At 35.8% G+C, this 23,349-nt stretch overlaps 2 protein-coding genes across 7 annotated transcripts in view; both read right to left on the bottom strand.

The window, feature by feature from the left end:
* Positions 1-14,868, bottom strand: part of ctrip (E3 ubiquitin-protein ligase ctrip) — a 47,217-nt gene extending 32,349 nt beyond the window's left edge. For 3 of the 6 annotated variants that reach the window (XM_028186264.2, XM_028186267.2, XM_028186268.2), the window contains exons 1-2: positions 14,654-14,868; positions 1,222-1,522 (exon numbers count right to left, since the gene is read on the bottom strand). In XM_028186264.2, coding sequence (XP_028042065.2) covers positions 1,222-1,280 — 59 coding nt within the window. In that variant the 5' untranslated portion in view covers positions 1,281-1,522; positions 14,654-14,868. Of the gene's footprint in view, positions 1-1,221; positions 1,523-1,661; positions 2,225-14,653 lie in introns of those variants that run through there. The other 3 variants (XM_028186265.2, XM_089733299.1, XM_028186266.2) reach the window with 2 other exon arrangements.
* A 1,210-nt stretch (positions 14,869-16,078) lies between these two features.
* On the bottom strand, positions 16,079-23,022 carry LOC114251861 (uncharacterized). Its single transcript, XM_028186261.2, has 4 exons — positions 21,486-23,022; positions 20,182-20,379; positions 19,075-19,178; positions 16,079-18,087 (listed from the first exon to the last, which is right to left on the bottom strand). The coding sequence occupies exons 1-4, from the start codon at positions 22,357-22,359 to the stop codon at positions 17,578-17,580; spliced, it is 1,686 nt and encodes a 561-aa protein (XP_028042062.2). The 5' UTR covers positions 22,360-23,022; the 3' UTR covers positions 16,079-17,577.
* Positions 23,023-23,349: the final 327 nt, after the last annotated feature.

Genomic DNA, 23,349 nt, shown 5'->3' with positions numbered 1-23,349 from the left:
TTTACAGTTTCACTTTTATTTTCTTATAAGGGTATTTAATTTACATCAAATCTTATTCTTTAATAGGTAAAACTACTAGAGAATGCAGACTTGTGTACCTGATTCCACAATTAATAACCACTTAAATAATAGGTGTATGTATCTTTAATATGTTTATAAATTAGTTATCTCAATAGTCGTTTAATTTATTTAATTTTAATGTACTTTAAATTTATATTTAAATGGAGTATTTATTATAATAGAGAATATTATGTAAAACAGAAAAATCCATTGGCCAATAGAAATGAAAACTTTTACATATGTTATGTGAATAATCAGTATTCTATTAATAAGAAATATTTTTGTCCGTTTTTTAGTCATAGACTTACATAGTTTTATATTCATAGATATAATTAAAACCACTTTTATGGTTTATTTTTGTTTTTTTAGTCATTATTTCATTCCCAAGATAACGCATTTAAATTTTCCTAATCACTGACAACTAACCACTGAGCAATACACTGTAAAAGTAATTTTGAATATAATAATCGACTTTATTATCCTTCTATGAAGCATCAAATTTTCATGCACAGGAAGTTAAAAAATCCATAATGCATTTGAGCAGTGTAGCCCTTGTCAAAACTCAAAGTTATTATTGATTAAGGACAGAACTTGCAATATTTTCAATCACCAGTTGCACTTGAATTATATTGTCAACCTACTACAACGGAGTGTACTATTTCATAGGACTGTTTGATTACACTATTGCTAACATTGGCTATTACAGGTACAACTATTATTATTTAACTAGTTTAAAAAAATTAAACTGCAAAATAATAAATTTTTGAGAACTAATCATGCACAAACATCTTGCCCCGAAACAAAATTCATTGTACTACGATATCCATAGAGTGAGAATCATACCTGTGTACATTTAAATTTGAGGAGCTTAATAAAGATCTGAATTAAATATCCAGAAAGGGCAAACAAGCTTGTTATTTGTAAGAGAGTTTGCCCGATGTGGAAATCAATCTGACTACCCACAAATTCTACACAATAGCTGCAACCTTGTAAGACACCTTAGTAGCAGTCTTTAATTTTACCACCACTTATTTCAGCTTAAGATAACATGATTTCACAGATTTTTAGTGATGTTGAAGGAGAATGAATTGAAACTTCAACTATTAAAGCAGTTCATTATGTGAAGCAATATGTTAACTTTGCAGATAGAAATGCATTTACCCGCTGGACTCTCTCGTGAGTGCAGAGTGCGACGACGGTGTGATGTGTTGCTCGGCCATAGACGACGCTGAAGAACACACGCGACTGCTTGTGTGGGGCCTGCGCAGGCCGCCCGCGCGCGCTACCTGCCCGGCAGCATGCCAGGGCGGGCGCTGCAACGCTGGCTCTGCATCCACTGGACAACACCACTACACTTTTTATATAGTATACATCACACACCTAGCTCTTTGTCCCACACCAATCGTCACACTTTGTTCACTTATAACGCACGTATGTTATGCACTGTTGAGTGTCGAGTAATCTGGAACAAAAGATGTATACAATCAACCATCAAACAATGCTGAGTTATATAAACACTTCAACATTTATTAGCATTGCCCATCACAAAGGTGACTACGATAAATAACTGATTTTGATTATTGATTACGTATAAAATTTACCTGGCGTGTTTCCTGAACTTGGTGAAATTCACGTTCAGTTGGAATAATTATAATAATGATTGTAATGGATGACACATCAAGGACAATACGCTTTCAGAGTTATTTTTCAATCCATTCCACACAGCTGGTTGGCTGTCACGAATAGTGTTGCCATGAAATTTATAAAAATACTTCCACATCTGCTTTATTGATTTTCATATTATTTGAAGTCAAAATGGAAGAATAAAACAATAGTTTCATTTCATGGTCAAGTTGGTACATAAAATTAATAAATATATTTTGAAGAATTAAACAAAGTACTGCCACTTTATTGCGAAGACTATTGCAAAATAACTAATAATAACTTATATCGAAAAAATCGAAAATCACGGGCATAAACTATTCGTATCATACGTCCTATTTGAATGTCTGGCGGCGTCATAAATTAAAAACGAAACAAATATCGAGTATTATTTATGTGATTTCTAAAACTTTATTTTGAGCTGCCTAGCTCCTCTCTGGGTTAACTTCGCTCACAATTCGTTTCCCACCGCCATTTTAAGCACTGCACTCAACTATTAAACATAGCTTAAAAGGCATTTATAAACTAAAACAGAGGGCGCTAGCAACGTTAAAAGCACAAACTCGTACCCTACAATTTATTTTTCATAAATTATATTCTGAGTATGTACCTTTTCAATTAAACCTTAATCTATATATATATTATTTAGGTATAAATTCAGAGGGACTTTAGTTCGTTCTGTTTATATTTTGTACATGTATATTCCATTGGAAGTGCTCTGAGGGATTTGATCCCTCCATGTTCTTTTCAGAGCAGTGTTCAGTCATTCCACTTGTATCCGCTGCGTTATAATATATATAAAATATATTTAAGGGATGGTTTTTTTAAGTATTTAAACTATTACGGTTTTATTGTTCATAACTTTGAATTTTGGTAATAGTCCGAAAATACCTCTTCCGTTATGTAAGAATTACTACTGTGGTAAAGTCTAAATGTAACAATTATTTTGTTATAGTTTAATACAGTAACAATTTTTTTTCCTATATTACATAATTTATGTGCCCGGTGACAACCCTCGCGCACCATTGATCGATCGGATGGCAGTGACGTCCCAATGTTGAGACACGGTAGAGTAGTTGAGTCAAGTTACTGTGTTCAATCAATTTACTGTAACTGTACCCGTCACAAATTTTCGATTCGTTTTTTTAACAGCACAAGTAATTCCTAACTTGGGTCAACGAACATTCTCATCTTGACCGGGCAGAATACAGTATATTACATTTGAATTCGATAAAAACATAGACAGCTCTTGGCCTATAGATATCAAGAGTGCTTGTAACATTAATCATTCTAAAATAAGTCTTCATTGAAACATCACAAATTGCAAGCCTTATTACGATCTCTCGAGAGTACGATGAATGGAACTGAATACTGAAATTTGGAGCCTTCGTAAGGGACCAGCAGGGGTGAACAATTGGCGCCTCTTGTGAGCTCCGTGTAATAGATAGCCGTTAATTGTCATGCTAAGATTCGAAACTCAGCGTGTACCAACCACTACGTCATTTCCCGACCGCGCGCAGTGCAATAGTCTCTTGGGCTACCAACGACCAAGTAGGGAACAACATTAATTTTTGAAAAACTAAGTAATGAGAATAACACGCCGAGTTTACGAATACGTACGGCTATTATTCTGATAATGCATTTACATACTAAAATATCCGATAGACGTACAAAAAATCCGCATAAAGTTTGTTAATGTTTCATTTAAATTCATATGAAACGACCTTTATAAAATACCTACTTTTAAGATCTCTATTATTGTCGCAAAAACTGATCATTCGTGTAGGACATACAGGGTTACTCATTTTAGTCATAGTGCCATACCGGAGATTATAAGTTAGAAAAATATTAATGATACCATATATATAAATTATAAACAAACATACATATAAATAAAAAAATAGGTACAAATTGGTATAGGGTATAAATAATTATTAAAAAATTATACACAACAAATACAATGTATCAACTGATTAATGTGACAACAAAACGAGGAGACCGGGCAAAAGCCTGTTTAATATTAACTTCAGTTAATGCAAAAGTATATAAAACCGGTTGACTGCTGGTCGCTGTAAATGGACAGACGAGTTCACGGCCCACCGGGTGTTGTGCGGTCACCGCAGCACACAACAACGTCAATGCCACCACCCACCTAGGTAGATGAGGTTGAAGTCTCAATTTTGGCTCTCAAATAAGTATGAATGTTATGCTGCAGATATATGCAGGACGAAACAAATCAAGTCAGCGTCGGAACGGTACTTCAATAAAGCTCTGCGTCATGATAATCGCCTTATCCTTACCGCCGATGACTACTCCCAGAATCCTGATCACGCAGAAGCCAGCCGTCGCCGCCCTAGACACGTCCTTATGGATCCATCAGATCCAATAACCTTTGCATTAGACGCCTTTAGCTCTAATAATAGGAGCAGGCTAAGGGACCCTGGTAACCGTACTCGTCGTACTCGGTAAAGAGTTCGACGTGCAACCTAGCCTAAACATCGGCCCGCTATTTCTCGCCGGATCTTCTCAGCGGGTCACGATTCCGATCCGGTAGTAGATTTATTCGTGAAGCAGCTACTCTCGAGTTCTTAGATTTCCTTTGGAGGCGCTCGACAGCCTACCCCCTGGCTGAGCCTTTGCTCGCCCACCTATCTTGGTGAAATTGGAAAGGCCTCTGTCTGGGCCACCAGTAATTCCTCGTGGACAAATATATTATATACGGTACGGTTGTCTATACCCTTATTCATGTAGGTAGGAAGGTTTTTTTTGCTTAGATAGATGGACGGACACCCACCTATCTAAGCAAAAAAAAAGGTCACATTTAATTTTAAGCACGAAAAAGGAAAATAAACTGGTGAATGACCGGCTCGCAAGAGGTAAGAAGTAAGACGCGATCGTCGCGTCCTGTACCTACATCTGACCTGATTTGCTTCTAAGGACAAACCAATTGACTAATAAAATCGATATTTAAGTAGATTTAGACGGTAGAGAATTTGTCACGGTAGGCGGTAAAGCGGTAGAATTATTCAAGATTCAAATCTTAAAGGTTTATTAAACACGACCAAGACACTAAGAAGATACATTTTTAACGATGCAAATGAACAATCTTTTTTGATCAATTCATCCGTTGTCATTACTTGTTTGTACTCTCACTCCATTCGGTGATAGGGTATTACGTGATGATTAAGGGATACGTGATTTTTTTTATTGCCCTTGTAGGCAGACGAGCATACGGCCCACCAGATGGTAAGTGGTTACCGTCGTATTATAATAACGAGTGTAATAAATACCCTTCTAAGTGGAATATACAATCTCTTCGCGGCTATGGGTAGGATGACGTTACTTAGGCGTGCGAACTCATATATCCCACTCACTACCAGTATTAACGATACAATCATTATATACCACCAGAGGTTCAGGCCTGTTTCCATCGAAGCCGTAACTTTACAATGACAGCAGGAGGGCAACATCCAAGCGAGTTCCAACCTGTTTTAACCTTTAAGCCTGTCTAGTCACCATTCAATCGAGTTACAGGTCCGTTGCATTTTAAAAATAAACAAATCGCCAACGCAGTTTGCTCTGAGTATTGTTACCATGCGGAATTTTATAATACAAATGTATAATAAATTTTCCGAAAATGCCGTGTTCAGAAGCGTGGTATTTTCGTTTTGTACTTTAAACAGACAAAGAACGAAATGAGAACAATAAATATATTAAAATTTGAACACAGATATCGTGGTATGCACTCTAGTTGCCGTGGTTACTAACCACTTGAACAACGAGGCAATTACTTATAATAAGTAAAATAACTTATATTTAATAATAAAAACAAAACTAACCACTATCTGAAGTAACAAAGACCGGCAGTTTCTACGTAAAAACCTCTTACGGTTTTAAAGTGCAAGCGTGCCCACTTTTAAGATCACGAGACGACCGTCACCCACCAGTGGTATAACAGCTTGCCGGCTAGGTTCTTTTGAGCTCAAATATACGATAATTGTTTTAGAACTACAAATATAATTAACTTCAAATTAAAACGAGTTTAGTTCTGTATCGAAATTACGTTGTTCATTTGTTTTGTGGTCGTTTGATTTTATTCCGCCATTGTTCTGTTCATGACTGGCTTTTTTTACTGTCTCGCTATTTTGTAATGCGAGTTATGAGAAGCACCGTCGCTATTTCAAGAATCAATAATGCGCGATAGAGCGAGCCACTACGATACCTTCCTGGTTATATTTCTTTTATCTGGTTGTTTATATTTCTTTTGTATTACAGAAATTTTACTTGTTTTAACCTTATAAATCCTACTTTAACAACGATAGGAGAAGCGGAGTCAACTCAAATGACTTCAGAATTACTAGTAACTTTCCATCCAATTACTTAATTAATTTCGTAATTGTTTTGTAGCTTAAACAAAACAATCTTAATTAATTTCTGTAAATTATGGAAAATTTTGAATGTGAGTCTAAGTTTTTGTCATCGAAGTTTATTTTTTCTCTTATCTTCTATCCCTAATGTTCTCCCTATCTACTGTGTACGTTGCCCTTTCCGTTTTTACAACGGTTTAATGTTACACTCGCCAGAAGAGTTCCATTCTCCATTGTACGTGTATTTTATGTGCAACGTGTAATGTATAGTTATCTTCGATGGGGTATTGTCAGTCAGTCCGGCCAGTTTGTCTTCGTATGATACAAATTCATCTTCTTTTAATCGTAAAGTCACTAGTTGGTCCTCGATAAGCTAACTTGGAACAAAAACGAGCTTTCACTGCAGTAGTTCAATTTATCGTCGATTTTTTCAAAGAAACTCCGTTGCGGTTCTTAGGTCGCCTCGCCCGGAAGTTAAATACTTTTTACCAGTCTGAAGGTGCGAAACAAACTTCACGATAGATTTGTAACTGTATAAGCATATCGTAGAGAGTTGAAGTAATTTTGCAACTAGTACGCGACGAATTTGTTCAGAATCCGGAGAAGCTACCACTTGTGCACTTTGATATAGAGAAATTCGGATTCGAAGCTAACCTGTTTCTAGATATAGAACTGCCAGCAGTTAAATAACATAATAATATCATGTTCTGTTTAATCCTTGCCAGTAAAGAGCTGTCGTGTTTCTACTGTTTTGTTAAGAAGTAACACAAGGTTCGCATGCACGCATTTACTTGTAACAGTTTGAGTACATAACAATTTAAAGGCCTAAAATTACGTACGTTTCGCGTTTCTCAACTATTGTTCACATATTACGAATACTTGAATAGCTTGAAGAGGGGCATTCGCTTCAAGGTCGAGGTTCGACAACCCGAATTTGCAACAACGTCAACGTAAGAAATCAGTTTACAAGCATAAACATTGCGTTGGCGAAGCGTGAAGTATAATTTTGTTTCTATAACGGTACAAGCGCGGTTATTTCGAAGTATTCCTTTTTTTCAAAAACATTCAGTTTTTGTTAAGTTGGAATCCGTTTATGAAATTGTACGTCGATCAATATGTACTCTGTTTTAATGTTAATGCATTAAAATTAATTATGCAATAATGCATTAAAATTAAAGCAATAAAATTGGGAATCATTATCAGATATAAAATAAAAATAAAACGAAAAGTTTATTAAATACTGCACTGAAGACTGTACAATAGAAAGAGATATAGGCAACGATAACCTACTTCTGTACATACAAATAAATATATACCATGTTGGGAGTTAATCAAAATCAATCTGCAAGCGGGGTGCAGTCGCCATCCAAACGGGAGTCAACGACCGTCCCAGTATATCCACCCTCGCGCTCTAAATGCACGTGATTTCGCGGGGCCCTACGAGTTCAATGACATTAAACAAGCACCCTTTGATCGGCCGAGTTCCCTTATAAACAAGACGAGAAACTGACATTTCATGCTGAAATTTAATAATACTGATAAAATGAATTTCTCAAAATCGACTAGCAAATTTTATTTTGACCATGATACCGAATCTTGTCTCTCTTTTGTTTTTATACTATACGGCACTTCATACTGCTCTGATCTTCGAGCGAGTTAAAATTATCGGCTGGGAAACCAGTTACCGAACCGAATGACCAAAACCTGATACGTATCGACGTTCGCAGTAAACTGTTAACTATCTGAAATAAGATGCACTTTGAGCGGATATTTTTTTACTTTTAGTGTTATTAACATCGAACGCGAAGCTTGGAAGTCTGACTTTTGCATTTTCTCATCAGCACACTTTACAATCGCATGGTCATTTATAACTCATCTATTAAAATGTAACGTTGAATACAATCATGTCATCAACACATCAATAGTAACGATCTAAAACATTTTCTAACACGTTTCCCTGTTACTCTGCTGCATTATTAAACTATATATCCATTCACACTTATTACCAATATTAATAATTATCTTTGAAGACAAAATATAATAAATAACAATTAATAAAACAAACTTCATATTGTGGAAATGTTTTGAACAATACAGGTTGTATCTTAATTACAATTGTATTGAGTGATTAATGTATTGGTCCATTGTCGTAGTATTATTTAAGTATTATTAATGTTTTTCATATTTTTAATTTTGAAGAGTTAAGACGTAAAGTACATACAAATAACATTTAGACATATATGTAGTAAAAAAGTAGTCGGGTAAAAAAAATCAAACTCGCGAATTGTATGAAATTCAAACCTGGCCCTTTCTACCTGTTTATCTGCGTATTTCTACCGCGAAGTTCCTGTTTGAAGGGCGGGATAGTCGTTATATAATTTAATTGGGACTTCTACCTAACGTCTCCAACGGTGGCATACTCGTTGTGTCTTTGGGGTCTGGTACCAACGTAAAATCAGGTGGGTCATGAGCTGGGACATACGCAATAAAAAGTAACGTATTAAATTGGCAAATTATATTTTTGTGTTGTCCTATTTTTTTATAATTTGAAAATATTCACGATAATATATGATAAATTTACATAAAATTTTAAAAGGGCGACACCAAAGTATGGTTTTCGTCTTCACGAATCGGAGAAAGCTGCGATCTTACACCATCGATGCAGCCGATGATTTCGTGGCTGTTGCGTAACAACCAGACTTCACAACGTTCGGTTACTTAGCACACAAATATATTATAAACGTTTTATGAGTGTTTGTTTCTATAAAGAAACAATCCACAACAGTGCCAATGGTTCCTATATGGTTCCTATTATATCCCTTGTAGTCAAGGGATACTTGTCACGAAGTGACTATGTCACACTTGTATACCTATGTATCGTACGATATTCAACAAACTGTATATCCACCTATCATAAACATCCGCTGCTGAAGAAGGCCTCCCCAAGCCTCGCCACACCGACCGGTCCTGCGCTGCCCACATCCAACGAATTGCCGCTATCTTTAAGAAGTCGTCGGTCTACCTTGTGGAAGGTCTATCCACGCAACATCTTACGGTACGCGGTAGCCACTCAAGAAATTTTCAGTCCCGACGGCCCCGCCTAGTAACACTTCAACCTCGCAATTTTTGTGTTAATGTCAAATTTAATGGTTCTTCTGCGAATCACCTCATTCTTGTTTCGATCTCGCAGGGAAACTGCGAGCATAGCCCTGTCCATTGTTTTTTCCTTGTCCTTTAGTCTTCTGATTATGTTCATTGTGAGCGACCACGGCTTAATGCCATATGTTATCACTGGTTAAAGGTCAAAGACTTTGCTAAACTAACTTGTATATCTGCCTCATCGTTATCCTTTATGACAATACAAGATGGAATGCAATCTCTTTATTTCATGTATGAAATTTATAAAGACTTGTTTTTCTTTCGAAAATTTAGTTTCTGAGCGCTAGTATAGTAGATATAATAGCGGACATTGTGTATTTTTAAAGTATGTCAGCAAAAAGAATGAGTTCAAGTGTACGGGCGTTTACGCAACACGCACAACTAGGCCAATATGTATCTCATGCCACGAGAACTGATATCTACCTAGGTAACAAAAGAGATAAACAATATGGATGAACTTTTAAAAAAGTTTTTTTTTTAATTTGAACCATGACCACACACCAACATGGGCATTCCACAGCTTCAATCTAAAATATATTTTTTCCCTACCTATTCTCTGGTAGTCTAAGAGGCTATACCAGCTATGCCCGGCCGGGTAGGTGAACTCACGGGCTCAACCTGAGAGAATTTGCTAACACTAGCAAGAGCAGTACTTCGCAGAATTTACCACCGGATCGGAATCGCGATCCACTGAGAAGATCCAGTGTGAAACTCAGTGGGCTCAAAAACTATCTAGAGTGCGAGAATGTATCCCAATGTATATATGTGAATCCCAAAGTACGTGTTTTTGCCTTTTAATAAAAAAAAAACATTATTATTTATATAATAACAAAACAGATATAATCGACCCAGACGAGAAGCAATTAGTTATCTCACAATAACTGCGCGAAGTATGTAAAAACTGATAAGATTCAAAGTTATTTATTTACGCGCCGAAGTTAAAGTTGGTGGCGTGACGAGAGCATTGCTGACGAAACTTGTGTATGTTAATGTGGAAGACAGGTGGCCGAGTGCCTATTTCTGTATCTGGTCCTCCAGATACAGAAATAGGTGTTAGGTTACGCAATTTTAAGCATCGTGCTGGATACAGGGCTATAAATGTAGCAACGAATGCGGAACCACCATGTTTAAATCGCATTTAAAAAACATACGTTTTTTTGGTCTTTTACCCATTGAAAATGTTTAGGTATCTTAAAAATTGCGTTTCAAAGTGCATATTTTTACGAATTTATAAATTTATTTTTGTTTAAACGCCTAGCATATTTTTGTAGCTGATTTACGAACAGGGTGCGAATTATAAATTCAATGAAGCGCTCTGTTCGTACGTAATAACCTTGTCCTCGTTTCCGCGATTATATTTGCAAGTCTTAGTGCTTGCTGCATGCTTTCAATTAGTATTTTTTCACTATAAATAATATCTGTTTCTGTATAAATATTAGGCAATCAAATGAAAAGTTGAAATGTACCTAACGCAATACATAAAATAAATAGATATTCACAATTTCACTACCATACAAAAGAGGTTAATAAATTGAGTATGGGTATTTTTGTTGCGTTACTAAAGTGGAAACAACTATCAGGTTTTCAGCAGCTATTTAAAAATATTAATAATTAGTCACAAAAAACGAAATGAATCTTAATTACCGCTTAGGTCAGAGATTGGATCGGGATAGATAATTGTGCGAATTTATTTAGAGATTTCGACACATATTAACCTGTTGCATTTTTAACACACAAATTATTTATGAATTAATCACTAATTATGTTTTGTCTTCATTCATTTGCCCTTTTAGTTTACATAAACATAAAACATAATGTATTTCTTTCATTCTGTGTAGAGTGCAGGGAGGCCGGATCGGCAGGGGCGGTAGTCTGCATACCTACCTACTCCTACCCCTACCCTGCCTCTGTTATCGATCTGTAAGCGACCTATTCGACAGGTCGCCTAGTACCTACATCAGTACGTTGCATAGAAACAATACTGCTCATGTTGTCTATTTTAATATTATACAAGTAAGACAAATTCAAAGAATATTTTCGAAAATAAAGAAACATGTACTTCTTTGTTTGAAAGGGACGTAAGACCGCTTTTGTGCAGGGTGCATATTGTTGTTTGAAAAAAAAAGATTCGAATTGCAGGTAGCTTTTTCTTTTTTCTTTTTTTTTGTATTCGCCTTTTCGATTTAACATACATACAAAAAGGAGTATTAAGTATACACTTCCAGCCGGAAAGGTTTTTTATTCCTATCAAATGCACTTTACCGTCCATCTGACCGAGTTGTCACCATCTTTCATGGACACCAATTCTAGGGTGATAGATAGCATGCCATAGTTGTAAATAAGATTACATTCAGATCGAAAAAAGACATGTTATACAAAGAAGTTCATTTTAGAGCCTAAATGTACTTATGTAGAAAAATGGTTATGGAAGCACACTGTGGAAGAATTACATTGTTCCGGGAATACGGGATGAATTCCGCTGTGACAGTGCACAATGCGCTGATGGAAAGAAAATAGACAGATTGCCATAAACCGTTCCTCAGAAAACTGTTGATGGAACATATGTACAAAAAAAAAATTGGGTTACACATTCCAAAAGATCTCAAATCTAGTCATTTTTTTACGAGCTGCCCAGAGCTGTTCTGTTGGTTCATCTCGATTTATTATTATCAGGATTGTTGGTGGACAGTTCAGTAATAAAATTTCTACCACGTTAATCAAACATATTAAAACTAGACTTTCGTCGCGTTGTGGTTCATACATAGCTCTCCTGAATGTCATCGAAAAATAGTAACAAGTAAATTTGTAAGTGTGTTCAGACAGAGTGTTAGGAAATCTGAACGATATTCATATATAATCTCAAACGAACTTATTCCTTTGTTATGCTTAACTTACTACATATCATTTTGGTTATTAATTTTTTTCTAGCCCAAGTCTACTTGAATCGCGATAGAAGACAAACCTCGGAAAGGAAAAGAATGCATGAATGGTTAGCGGCAGCATTGGGCAGTACGGTAGTAAAAAAAAGAAAAAGGATGTTGGCACCCATCCGCGCCGCTTTATAATACACCCTACTATCAGATGAAGCATTTGCAGCATAATACTTCTTGTCATAGTGTTTATTTCGGAAAATCGACATAAACTTTACAAAACGTGACAAGATGGCGAACCTTACACAACCAGGTTGGGGTGCTTTTGGCAATTTAATAATTCGGTGTTCTAGGGTGAATTCCGCACCATCTAGTCTAAACCATCTAACTTTCAATCAATCTATCTCCATATTCATCGAGCACGCTATGGAATAGAAAATGGGTACTCACCAAGCACAGCAGTAGAAGCCTCACTAACATGGCAAAAGCCTAAGCTCGGGGAAAGTGGCAGTGGGCAGACCAGACAAATACCATACGAATAACCTTAGATGGGGCAGTAGATTATTGTAGTTACCTTGAACTGAACATAGAAATGTAGGCAGGTGACAATTAAAAAGGGCGGATGATTTTCGGAGTTGTGGTTAAGACCTGGATATGTATAGTTCAAGACCATTAAGTTAGTTCAAGTCACAGGTGGAAATCAAAGATGAGACTTATACTTAGCATTGGCCAGCTTATGGTTGAAGAAGAAGAAGACGACTTGTCATGAATTAACCATGTTAAGATACCAAATTATTGCAATTTACCTAAAAACTATATAGGTACAATTACAACTTACTATTATGTCATAAAATAAAACCCACAAAATTTAAGTCACAATTACTGACAAGGCCTTGAGAATCCATCTGTATTTTAAAAGATAAAACACACATTACTATAGTACAATCTCAAGTATCAAAGACTTTCAAAGTGCAGTAGTATTCACATTATGATATTTGCTTTCCACCATTTACCAAGATCGAACACTCAGTTTTTTCGGTCATATAGTTCGGTCACCAAGGTAGATTCTGAAAAAGCTTCCTATTCTTTGTTAAGTGGAGGGGAAACGAGCCAAGACAGAACATAACAAGATGGTCGGACACTATACTGAGTTGAGAGACTGCATTCAACAGGCGCCCTATTGCCAACCTTCATACAAACTAAGAAATGTGTGGTTGTGATCCTTAGTAATGTGGGAATAACAAAGAAGAAGAACCGCTGCATATGCAAAACAAAGATGCTGGAGTTTTATTATTTTAAATAGTCATAATGGCATTCTTAGCTTGTTCTCATCCTAACAAAAAAGGGACAGCTTGAAGTATCAAGACCATTCAACTCAGCAATCGGCTGATCTCTGCAGACTGTTGAGGAGATTCACCCTGAGCTGGGTGAATAGTTCCTGACACTGGTCTAAGTGGAGTGATTTCGCCAAGTTATTGACCCCTTAGGCACCTAGCACCTCTACAAGTACTCTTATAATCTATGACAGAGTTAAGAAGAGAACTCTGACCATATTCCAAATTTAAACTTAGTTTAATATTTCAAATGATTCTTATACAGAAATAGTTGAGCCAGTCAAATCCAAATAATTTCAATGCTCTTGGATTTTTGCAAGGATGCTTCTCAGAAATGCAAAACTAAGATAATGGAGGAGTTTCACAGTAGAAGCTCTTAGCCTAAAAATACTTCTGTTCATATCAAATTATGATTTTGTGAAGCTAAAACTGTAAAAGTTACATAGGATGAAAAGCAAAAAAATTCTAGAATGAACTATGGATGAGTATAATGTTTCCAAGTAATGTGAAAGCTCTCTGCTTTCGTGATGAGCAATGTTAAATGTAGATGGAATCATCTAGTATTTGAAAGGCCTGGCCTAGAGATGGTAATTCTACTCCCGACAGGGTCAGACCTGTACTTTTTAGTGTCCAAGTGTCAAGTGCTGCAACACTCTCTTAAGGATCTAAGCATTTTAGAAGGCAACTTGCCTTTATCTTCAATATGACTAATTGAGAAAACTGGTGAAGACTGAACCCAAGAAACAATAGACAAAGCATTCCAAAACCAATATTGTCATTTAACCTATGAAAAATACATTCTATACTATTTGTATTCCACGGTATTGTTAATTTTTTTACTGTATTTGCAAGGTTTTTAGCAATTTTTAATTGTCATCTTGGTTTAATTTTTTTAGATGTGTACGGAGTTAATTCTCAATAACGGAGTTACATCATGACCTTCTGTTAAATAGGCGAGTTTGCATCATAAAACAATTGCGACGTAATCAATACCTGCAGATAGCAATTTATTTTCAGACAATTTTACTACTTACGCTTTTTGATCCGACAGAAAACTTACTAACTAGCGTAGGTCAAATACGTATTCATTGCAAGATAGAATTGGCATTCAATTAAATGAATGTGAAACGTTTTAAAATCTATGTGTACCGTTGTTCTTTTATCCATTAATCAGAAGCAAGGTTTGACAAAACTAACTAACCGAATTTTGCTGCAGATTGTTTATTCCTGGATTAATTTTTAAATTCACTTCACTTTAAAAGTTCGTCACTATTTGAAAATATTTTCACACTAGAATTTTTTCTTATAAAATTTTCAACCATTAATTTGTAGGTACTTGAAATCGAACAAATTACAAAACAGCTGTAATGCTGTAGATATTCATTTCTACAAAACTAGCCATAGATAAAGTGACATAGTGAAAATTTACTTTTTTTATCATTGGGCGGCCTTAGACATCTATACTTTGAGTTCATTATTGGATTTTGCTACACTTTTTCAGGATATTAGAATTACTTTTTTTTCCTTATAATATATGGTCCCTTTTTCTGGTTCTGTACTCAAGCCATCATATTGTAATTTTTCTTTATGTTAGTAGCCTAAGTTGTTATGCCACAAGTAATATAACAATGGAAACAAGTGTACATTTAAAAAAATAAGAAAGAGCAACCTAAGAACTTCAATCTTTTTCTAAGTAATGTTTTTGTAAATATTTAGGTTATTTAAATGATAAAAACTCGTAGAAATTATTGAAATCTGAGGTCAAAGAGATTAAATGTTTTTTCTTGACTGAGAGGGATGCTCTACTGAACTCCCCTAAAGTGATTTTGATAACGAATTTGTACGAACGAATTAAAGTACGTTATTATACGTTTGATTTCTCTTGCTGCCAAGCATGATTTGATGTATGTATTTCTTGTTTTGAAATTAAATCTTCCTTATTTATGGATTTAAATTATAAATTGATCGGCCAAATAGTTAACCAGGCTAGCTGATGCTTAGTGTTTTCTTAAGACGGAAGTCATCGTGGCCTAAAGGATAAGACGTCCGGTGCATTCGTGTTGAAAGATGCACTGCACCGATGCTCGACTGCTAAACGGGTACCCATTTTTCTAAGTAATTACGTCTTAACAAATGTTCACGATTGACTTCCACGGTGAAGGAATAACATCGTGTAATAAAAAGCAAATCCGCAAAATTATAATTTGCGCAATTACTGGTGGTCAAGAGGTCCGTGAGTCCGCATGGGTAGGTACCACAGCTCTGCCTGTTTCTGCAGTGAAGCAGTGATGCGTTTTAGTTTGAGGGGTAGAGCAGCCGTTGTAACTATACTTGAGACCTTAGAACTTTTATCTCAAGATACCCACCTTGCACCACCCACCGGAGCTCGTCCACCCATCTAAGCAATAAAAAAAGGACTAAAATAGTGAGTCAACAAGCGAAAATAGACTACAAATTATATAATCAACTCAAAAAACAAGAATGTAGTAAATTTAGATGTAACATATTTATCTAATAAATAAAAAATCAATCCCCCACAAAATCAAACCTAAAAGTAGATGCATGCATGTTTGTGTTTTCTATAAATACTTACGTTTAAAATTCGTAAAAAGTAAAGAGCAATAGATTAATTTAAAATAAATATTTATTAATTTTTTTTAACATAGTATGTACATTATGAACATCATTATTTCAAGGTGTAAAAAACGTTCTCGAGTCCGGTACTGAAAAAAATAGGTACGTAAAAAAAAAAAAAATAAAAAAAAAAGGTAAAAATTAAACGGAAAATAATATAACGAATTTACTATGTAAGTATACGTAGGATTAATTGCTCAGTGGTAAGTATCACGGAATAGATAAATAAGGTCCTTATTTATTATCCTTACCTTATTTATCTATTCCGTGGTAAGTATTATGAATAGGCAAAGATACAACGTTTCAAGACCTTTCTTCTTCAGGATCAACTAGTTGATCACTAAACATATTTTTAACAGTTAACTAAACAGGTATTTTTTTATTTACCTGTACAAAAAAATATGCCAATAACAAAACAAAAGAATCAATGACCATGGACAAAAAAATCAAAAAAACCTACACAAAGGTTCGAACTGTCGGTCAACTGCTGCCCTTCCCGCATCCCCAATGGTCTATTGTATCCGCCCCATAGTTGATTTTCAATTGTGTCACGCAAATATAAAAAAATGTGATTTTTAGTGCTATCGTAACTGAAATGACTAGTACTACCACCCGTCTTTCTTTTCGGGTACTATACCAATACACTGTCATAATAACGTATACCTATATACCATTTATTTAATTTCACTTCCCGAATATTACGACAAACAATGTAGTAAATCTCAATCAAAACATCATTTCTTTGTACTTTAAGGGTCTCACGGATACAACGTATAACAAAGGCGGAGGCATAAATATTCTGGCAACTGGGTATGTAGTATGGCGCTGGTCAGACTGCATAGCTTAAATGTTTCTGCCTGCCATAACAGTTAACTTCAGTAATACAGCGGACATTTTTTGGTCAGAATGTATCTCTTATATAATATACGTCTAAGCATAGGTGCACCAACTATTGTTGCGCTTTTAGTCACTCATCATCTCAAAAATCGGCAGTTTTCTGTACAACTTGTAATACTTGCATGGATTTCGTATCGCTTGTTTTTTGATGTGAAAACTTCTTTAGAATCGTTGTGATTTCAAACCGTATGCAACGGAAAAAACGACAGGTAAGAGACACAAATACAAAAATGTGTAGGATGAAGCCAGCAAATAATGAGACAGAAATATAAATACTATTTAATACAGCGCCATCTGTGAGATTTTTTAATACTAACGTGTGTATGAAAGCTCTTGTAGTGAATTTTAATTTAGGATTATACGTGAAATTAAAATATCAATTCACAGAGGGCGCTACCTTACAATTATTTACTAATGACAAAATTTTACATATACTTAAGACGTTTAGGATAATTGTATTTTAATTTTGGAAGGTTTCATTTCTACCACGTGTGAATTGCACACATTTTGTTTTTTTTTTTCTTCTCAAATTTAATATTTTAGGCTGAACTAGCACAAAATCCGATTCACATTGTTGACAACCTCACGATGTCTTCATAAATATTTATCAATATCTTTATAAATCTCGAAGTCGTTTTCACATGTTTTATCTGGTGACAGCGAGTAATCTTCATCTTTGGAAAGACATAATTTTTTTAAGATTTCGGATGGTGATGGCATGTTTTTGTCTACAAGAGGAATACTGTCCATTAACTCCTCTAAGTTGGAATCCAAGCAAGGTGTGATTTTATTGTTTTTCGTAATTTGAGCCGGACTCTTTAATTCTGTAATTTGTTCAGGCACGTTTCGGTTGAATGTGTCATTGATGAGATTAAAATTGTCAGCTTCCATATCATCTAAAGATAGTTTAGCACCGGTGAGAACTAGTTCAGCGTTTGCTTTTGAAACTTCTCTAAAGTAATTATCATGATTACTTCGCTCTTCCTTGTCGTTTGATGTCGCAGAATCTGCACATTTCTTTTTAAGTTTTTCAACAAGATTACCCACTTGGCGCACAACAGTTCCTGGTGGTTGAGCCTGACACTTGTGTGTTCTTTGTGAAACCTTGAAAGATCATTTTTAAATAACACAAGAAGCAGTCAGTATATTAATATTAACAAAATACTATAGAACAACATTACATTTATTGCTCTGGATGGAGTTGGTCACAACCCAGCTGGTTTGAAATGGTTTAGATTTAATAGTCTATGGCCAAGAATGCCGCACCCACCTGAGACGTGAGATCAAACGCCTGCAAATTTACAATACGTTGCACCAGTCATTACGAAAATTAATAATTTTTACGAGTTCTTTATTTTTTCTATAATATGATGTTTTTCGTTCATTATGAAAGTCGTTTGTGAAAACGTCATAGGTGCATATTCCTTAGAGGAAGTCTCCTCGCGGGATTTGAATCCTAGCATACTCTAAGATGTGCTACTCCTCTCCGATCCTCTTTAAACCTAAATTCCTGATAACTTCACCACCGAAATAGGCAGAATGATGGTATTCAACCTTGCGGGTCTACAATATACCATTAAAGAATAAACGTTTTTTGTTAATTTTTCAATTATGATTGCCAATGTCTCGTTGCGTTGGCTTATCGGTTCACTATGTCTGTCTACAGTTTATATTCCCGGCTGGAGTCAGTATCTTTGGAACAAATATCCCAAAGGTTCGTCAATTAGTTGCTTCGTATAAAATCTATGCGCAGAATTCGAATTAAGCTGAATTAAATTTAAATTATATATTAAATGTATTATATATTAATATTCCTATTTTAAATTTGTTAGATAGTATGCGTGTCACATATTTTTCAGTCAGAAGATTTCAGTGCATAAATTATCATGTTATGAAAAATAACGTGGTTAAAAATAACCGCAAAAATAGCAGTCGTTGGTGAGCTACAATGATACGTGATATGAAGTGTGTTCTAGAATGAAATTGATGTTAGCTTATTGATCTTGTCAACAGTAGGGTGACAATTGCGCATAATTCCTTTGCATTTGATAAATTTGTAGGCTAATAAATAATTCACTATAGTTCACTTGCCTTGTACCGAAAGCTTTTTTCACACGCCGTACATTTGTAAGGCATAACGCCGGTGTGGATTCTCCTGTGCACTAAATATGAGACTCTTTGACGAAAACATTTACCTGTAAGTTCAAGTGAAGATATGTCACTGTTTTGATACAAACAAGTTTCGTGTCAAAGTTGTAAAGGACCATTCCCGAAGCCAAAAGGGGATTTTTTTTCTATTTGCTTATAGTCGAGGAGCCCAGCTACGCTAGGACGGGTAGGTGAGCTCACGGGTTCAGCTGAGAAAATTTGTTAACAATAGGCGTAGCAAGAGTAGTGCTTCGCCGAATCTCCCACCGGATCGGAATCGCGACCCATTGACAAAATCCGGCGAAAAAGTGGGCTAAGTCTATGGGTAAGTTCGCTCGTTGAACTTTTCGACGAGGACGGTGAACAGTGCTTGAGAAAACTAAAAGCGCGGAGAGTGGATCCGGACGATCCCACAAGACATGTTTTGGGCGACGGCGGCTATGCGTTGCCCCGTCACCTGGTTAGAGGAACTTTCACTGGTGGTAGGACCTCTTGAGAGTCCACGCGGGTAGGTACCACCACCCTACTTATTTCTGCCGTGAAGCAGTAATGCGTTTCGGTTTGAAGGGTGGGGCAGCCGTTGTAACTATACTTGAGACCTTCGAACTTATATCTCAAGGTGGGTGGCGCATTTACGTTGTAGATGTCTATGGGCTCCAGTAACCACTTAACACCAGGTGGGCTGTGAGCTCGTCCACTCATCTAAGCAATAAAAAAAAAATACATTACACTGTTGGCTTACAAAGCTTGACAAAAATACTTATATATTTAACGCATAATTAATATATTTACGAGCATTATTTTTATTTCTATCGTATTATCAATCTGTTGTCTTCGTTTTCGTGATCGCTTCCAATAAAACTTGTGTTTTCGTATAATACGATGTTTTTATTTTATATGTCTGGCCGGTCATTGAAAGTGCTCTTTCTATCGGTAGGATGCCGTATGTTTGAAACGTCGCTTAATTAATTCTGTATAATTATAATCATATTGGTCTTAAATTAATTTTTGTAATTAGTTATAGAACTAAATAAAAAACTAAGAACTTACCACAAGTTTCACATGAAAACGGTTTTTCCCCAGTGTGTATTCGCTGATGATTGTGTAACGTTGATAGTTCTTTAAAAGCTCGACCACAGTAGTTGCATATATGAGGCTTTTCATCATTATGATACAGAAGATGTTTATGATATGATTGTTGGAACGTAAACGTTTTGTTGCATTGGGTGCAAGCGTACGGAGTTTCTCCTGTATTTATAAAAGAAAATGTTGATTAAATAAAATGGAACACACATAATTAAAACACGTGAAAGGTTTTTATTGGTTTGAAGACATATGTACCAGCCAGTGGTTCACACGATATTTGATTACCGTCATTAATGGCATCAGCAATGCCAGATGCATAGCCAAACCACCATCTACCGCTGTAAGCTCTTCTTAGACTTTGTTTCAAGAAGAACATCATAGCCCTGTAAAATGCGCTGTAGATGAGCGCAGTGGTTCCTTTTGTTTGGGATGAACTCTGCTCGAAGCGATGTTATAAGGAAATGACAGGATTATCTCAATCAATCTTTGAACGGTTATTTCCATTCAGTAATTCAGTTGTTGAAGAATTTTGACTGCCGATAATTTACTAAATTTTATCGATCATAGAAACACACAAAAATAAGTAACAGTGTGCGTTCGTTGCTCAGGCTAGATAATGCGTGATATCGCAGGCGACTACAGTAATGACAATTTTATGTAGGAATATTTGTGGTTTTTGGTTTCGCTCAGTTATGTTTAAGCTTGTTCGACTTCCTACGTATGCTAGTAAAAAGATATTTTTTTTTTCAGAGAGTACTAAAGAAGAAATCTTATCATAGATACCCCCATACTTGAATTAATGCGAATACGAATTGTTTGTTTGCTACCCTTTCGTGTTTGAATTACTCAGTCATCCGTGATTACTCATCCATGCAAACACGTTATCAGCGGTACAGAAACCAGACGTAGAGTATTTTCTACATAAAGACAAGTGAAGCCGCGGGGAAAAACTAGTATTTATTTACTTTAACTAATATTAGAAATGAAAGTTAATAGTTCCATCCTAATTTCTTATTTCCTGGTTAAACGCGTTACAAATATTCATTAAAGTACCTAAACGTACTACTGTTCCATTTTCTGCGTAGGTGCCTAACCTAGTACCTAAATGAATTACACAGCATGCATTACTGTGCAAAAGCAAGAAGCCATGTAAATATAATATCAGTTAAACATGAAGCGTTTTAATTTTCTTGCGACAGCTTAAAGTGTTTAGTCTATGAAAGTTGTTAGTATGAATTACCTCAAAACAAACACCAATATAGTATAACCTGTATGGAGACGCTTATGTTTCTTTAGAAAATATTTTGTAGTAAAACATTTTCGACAAACATCACACTGCCATTGCTTATTATCAATTTTAACCATTGCAAACGGTTTATCCTCTTGATCCTTTTCATCACATTTTCCTGATTCGGTTTTTTCTGCAGGACACTTTTTATTTCCCGCCGAAAATCCAAAATGTGCAACTCTTAGATGAACCATCAAAGATCCTCTCATTTTAAATTTCTTTGGGCACATGTGACACTGGTATGTTGTTATTGTAGAATTTGCATCGTCATCAATATTGTGTATTAAGCATCGGTGCACCTTTAGAATATTCTCATCAACAAACTGCAGTCCGCAAATGTTGCATGCTGTGTTTGCTTGTAAAACTGCTGATTCGGCTTTTACAAAAACCTTTTCACCTTGTTGTATGCAATCTTTCGATGGGAGTTGTGATATATCTATTATAGGTAAAGTATTTAACGATATAACTGGAAATTTGGGATAAATCTTGACGAACTTCACCGGCGTGTTTACTGTTGATGGTTGAGGTTTATTTTTAGACGTCGACGGTTTTGGTTTCTTCTGTGGCAGTACTAGATCGTGTTTCTTTTTTGGTATAATTTTCACATCACTTACTCGATCCTTATCAACATTTTCGTTCGCTGCCAGAAGCTTAACGTGGCTAAATAAGTGTATAGTTAACTTATCCAAGCCAATGATCTCTTCTTGACAAACTGGACACAAAATTTTATTTGTCGAAACTTGTATTAGCCTATCTCTTAATGATTGAGCCGTAAAAAAAACACCCGACAGTGTACATACTGGGCATGGAAAAGAAGTCACATTAGCACTCATTTTCACGTGCCAATAATACATCGAAATTTTTAAAACGAGATAACTTCAACAAAGACCTGCATGCCACTGCGAAACTACAATCCGAATGAGTTATTTTTGGAAACCGATGTTCATAATCATTCTTTTGGCACCAGTTCAAAACATTTGCTGAAATTTATCGCAATAAATATTCGAATGTGATTTCCTTGTAATCTAGAACTAGCCTTACAAACTAATTTAATGCAATCGCGCTAGTGCTTTAGGAATAATCATGAAAACTTTATAAAGCACTCACTATAACTTTTTTATTGGTCAGTTAATAAAATCTAATTAGGTAAGGGTGAAAATCACAAGAATCTACGTAGACCTGCAAACGAATATTTGTACAAAACCCTTTTCGCTACTACCTTTTTGACACCGTAACGGGAATGACGCCAGCTACCTTGAGACACGAGGTGAAAATCTCAATCGGCCCTCATATCATTACGACGGTGTCCCATCTTTCAAACTTACTGGTGGTAGGAACTCTTGTGAGTTCGCGCGGGTAGGTACCACCACCCTGCCTATTTCTGCCGTGAAGTAGTAATGCGTTTCGGTTTGAAGGATAGGGCAGCCGTTGTAACTATACTTGAGATGAACTTATATCTCAAGGTGGGTGGCGCATTTACATCGTAGATGTCTATAGGCTCCAGTAACCACTTAACACCAGGTGGGCTGTGAGCTCGTCCACCCATCAAAGCAATAAAAAAAAACCCAGGAAGTATCATAGAAATAGGCAGAGTAGTAGTGCTACCGTGTTTACCTGTGCCGATACGAAAACGAGTACTTCCGACAAACTTACTCAATCTTGTAGTTTTTCGAGGGTTGAATTTTTTTTACATGGTACTCCTTCTTAATGGAAATTGTTCTCGACGATGTATTAGATATGTACTTACTTATTTAGTTATTAAAAAAAATGTCCTCTGGATTGAACCATACGGAGTCGCATCACTCAATATGAGTAGGTCGCTAGCGTTATATTCTTAATGGACG

The sequence above is a fragment of the Bombyx mandarina genome, chromosome 15 (genome assembly GCF_030267445.1).
Source record: "Bombyx mandarina strain Sakado chromosome 15, ASM3026744v2".
Classification (NCBI taxonomy): Eukaryota; Metazoa; Arthropoda; class Insecta; order Lepidoptera; family Bombycidae; genus Bombyx; species Bombyx mandarina.
Note: the sequence above shows the minus strand (reverse complement) of the source record. Positions and strands in the feature narration are given on the sequence as shown.

What these genes read in the sequence shown, in the direction of transcription:
- LOC114251861 (XM_028186261.2), bottom strand. Translation starts at nt 22,359, where the DNA reads ATGTATTATTGGCACGTGAAAATGAGTGCTAATGTGACTTCTTTTCCA. An exon ending in ACATAAGCGTCTCCATACAG is followed by an intron (nt 20,380 to 21,485) that starts GTTATACTATAT and finishes TTATAAATACAG; the next exon opens with GAGAAACTCCGTACGCTTGC. An exon ending in AAAAAAGCTTTCGGTACAAG is followed by an intron (nt 18,088 to 19,074) that starts GCAAGTGAACTA and finishes TGATCTTTCAAG; the next exon opens with GTTTCACAAAGAACACACAA.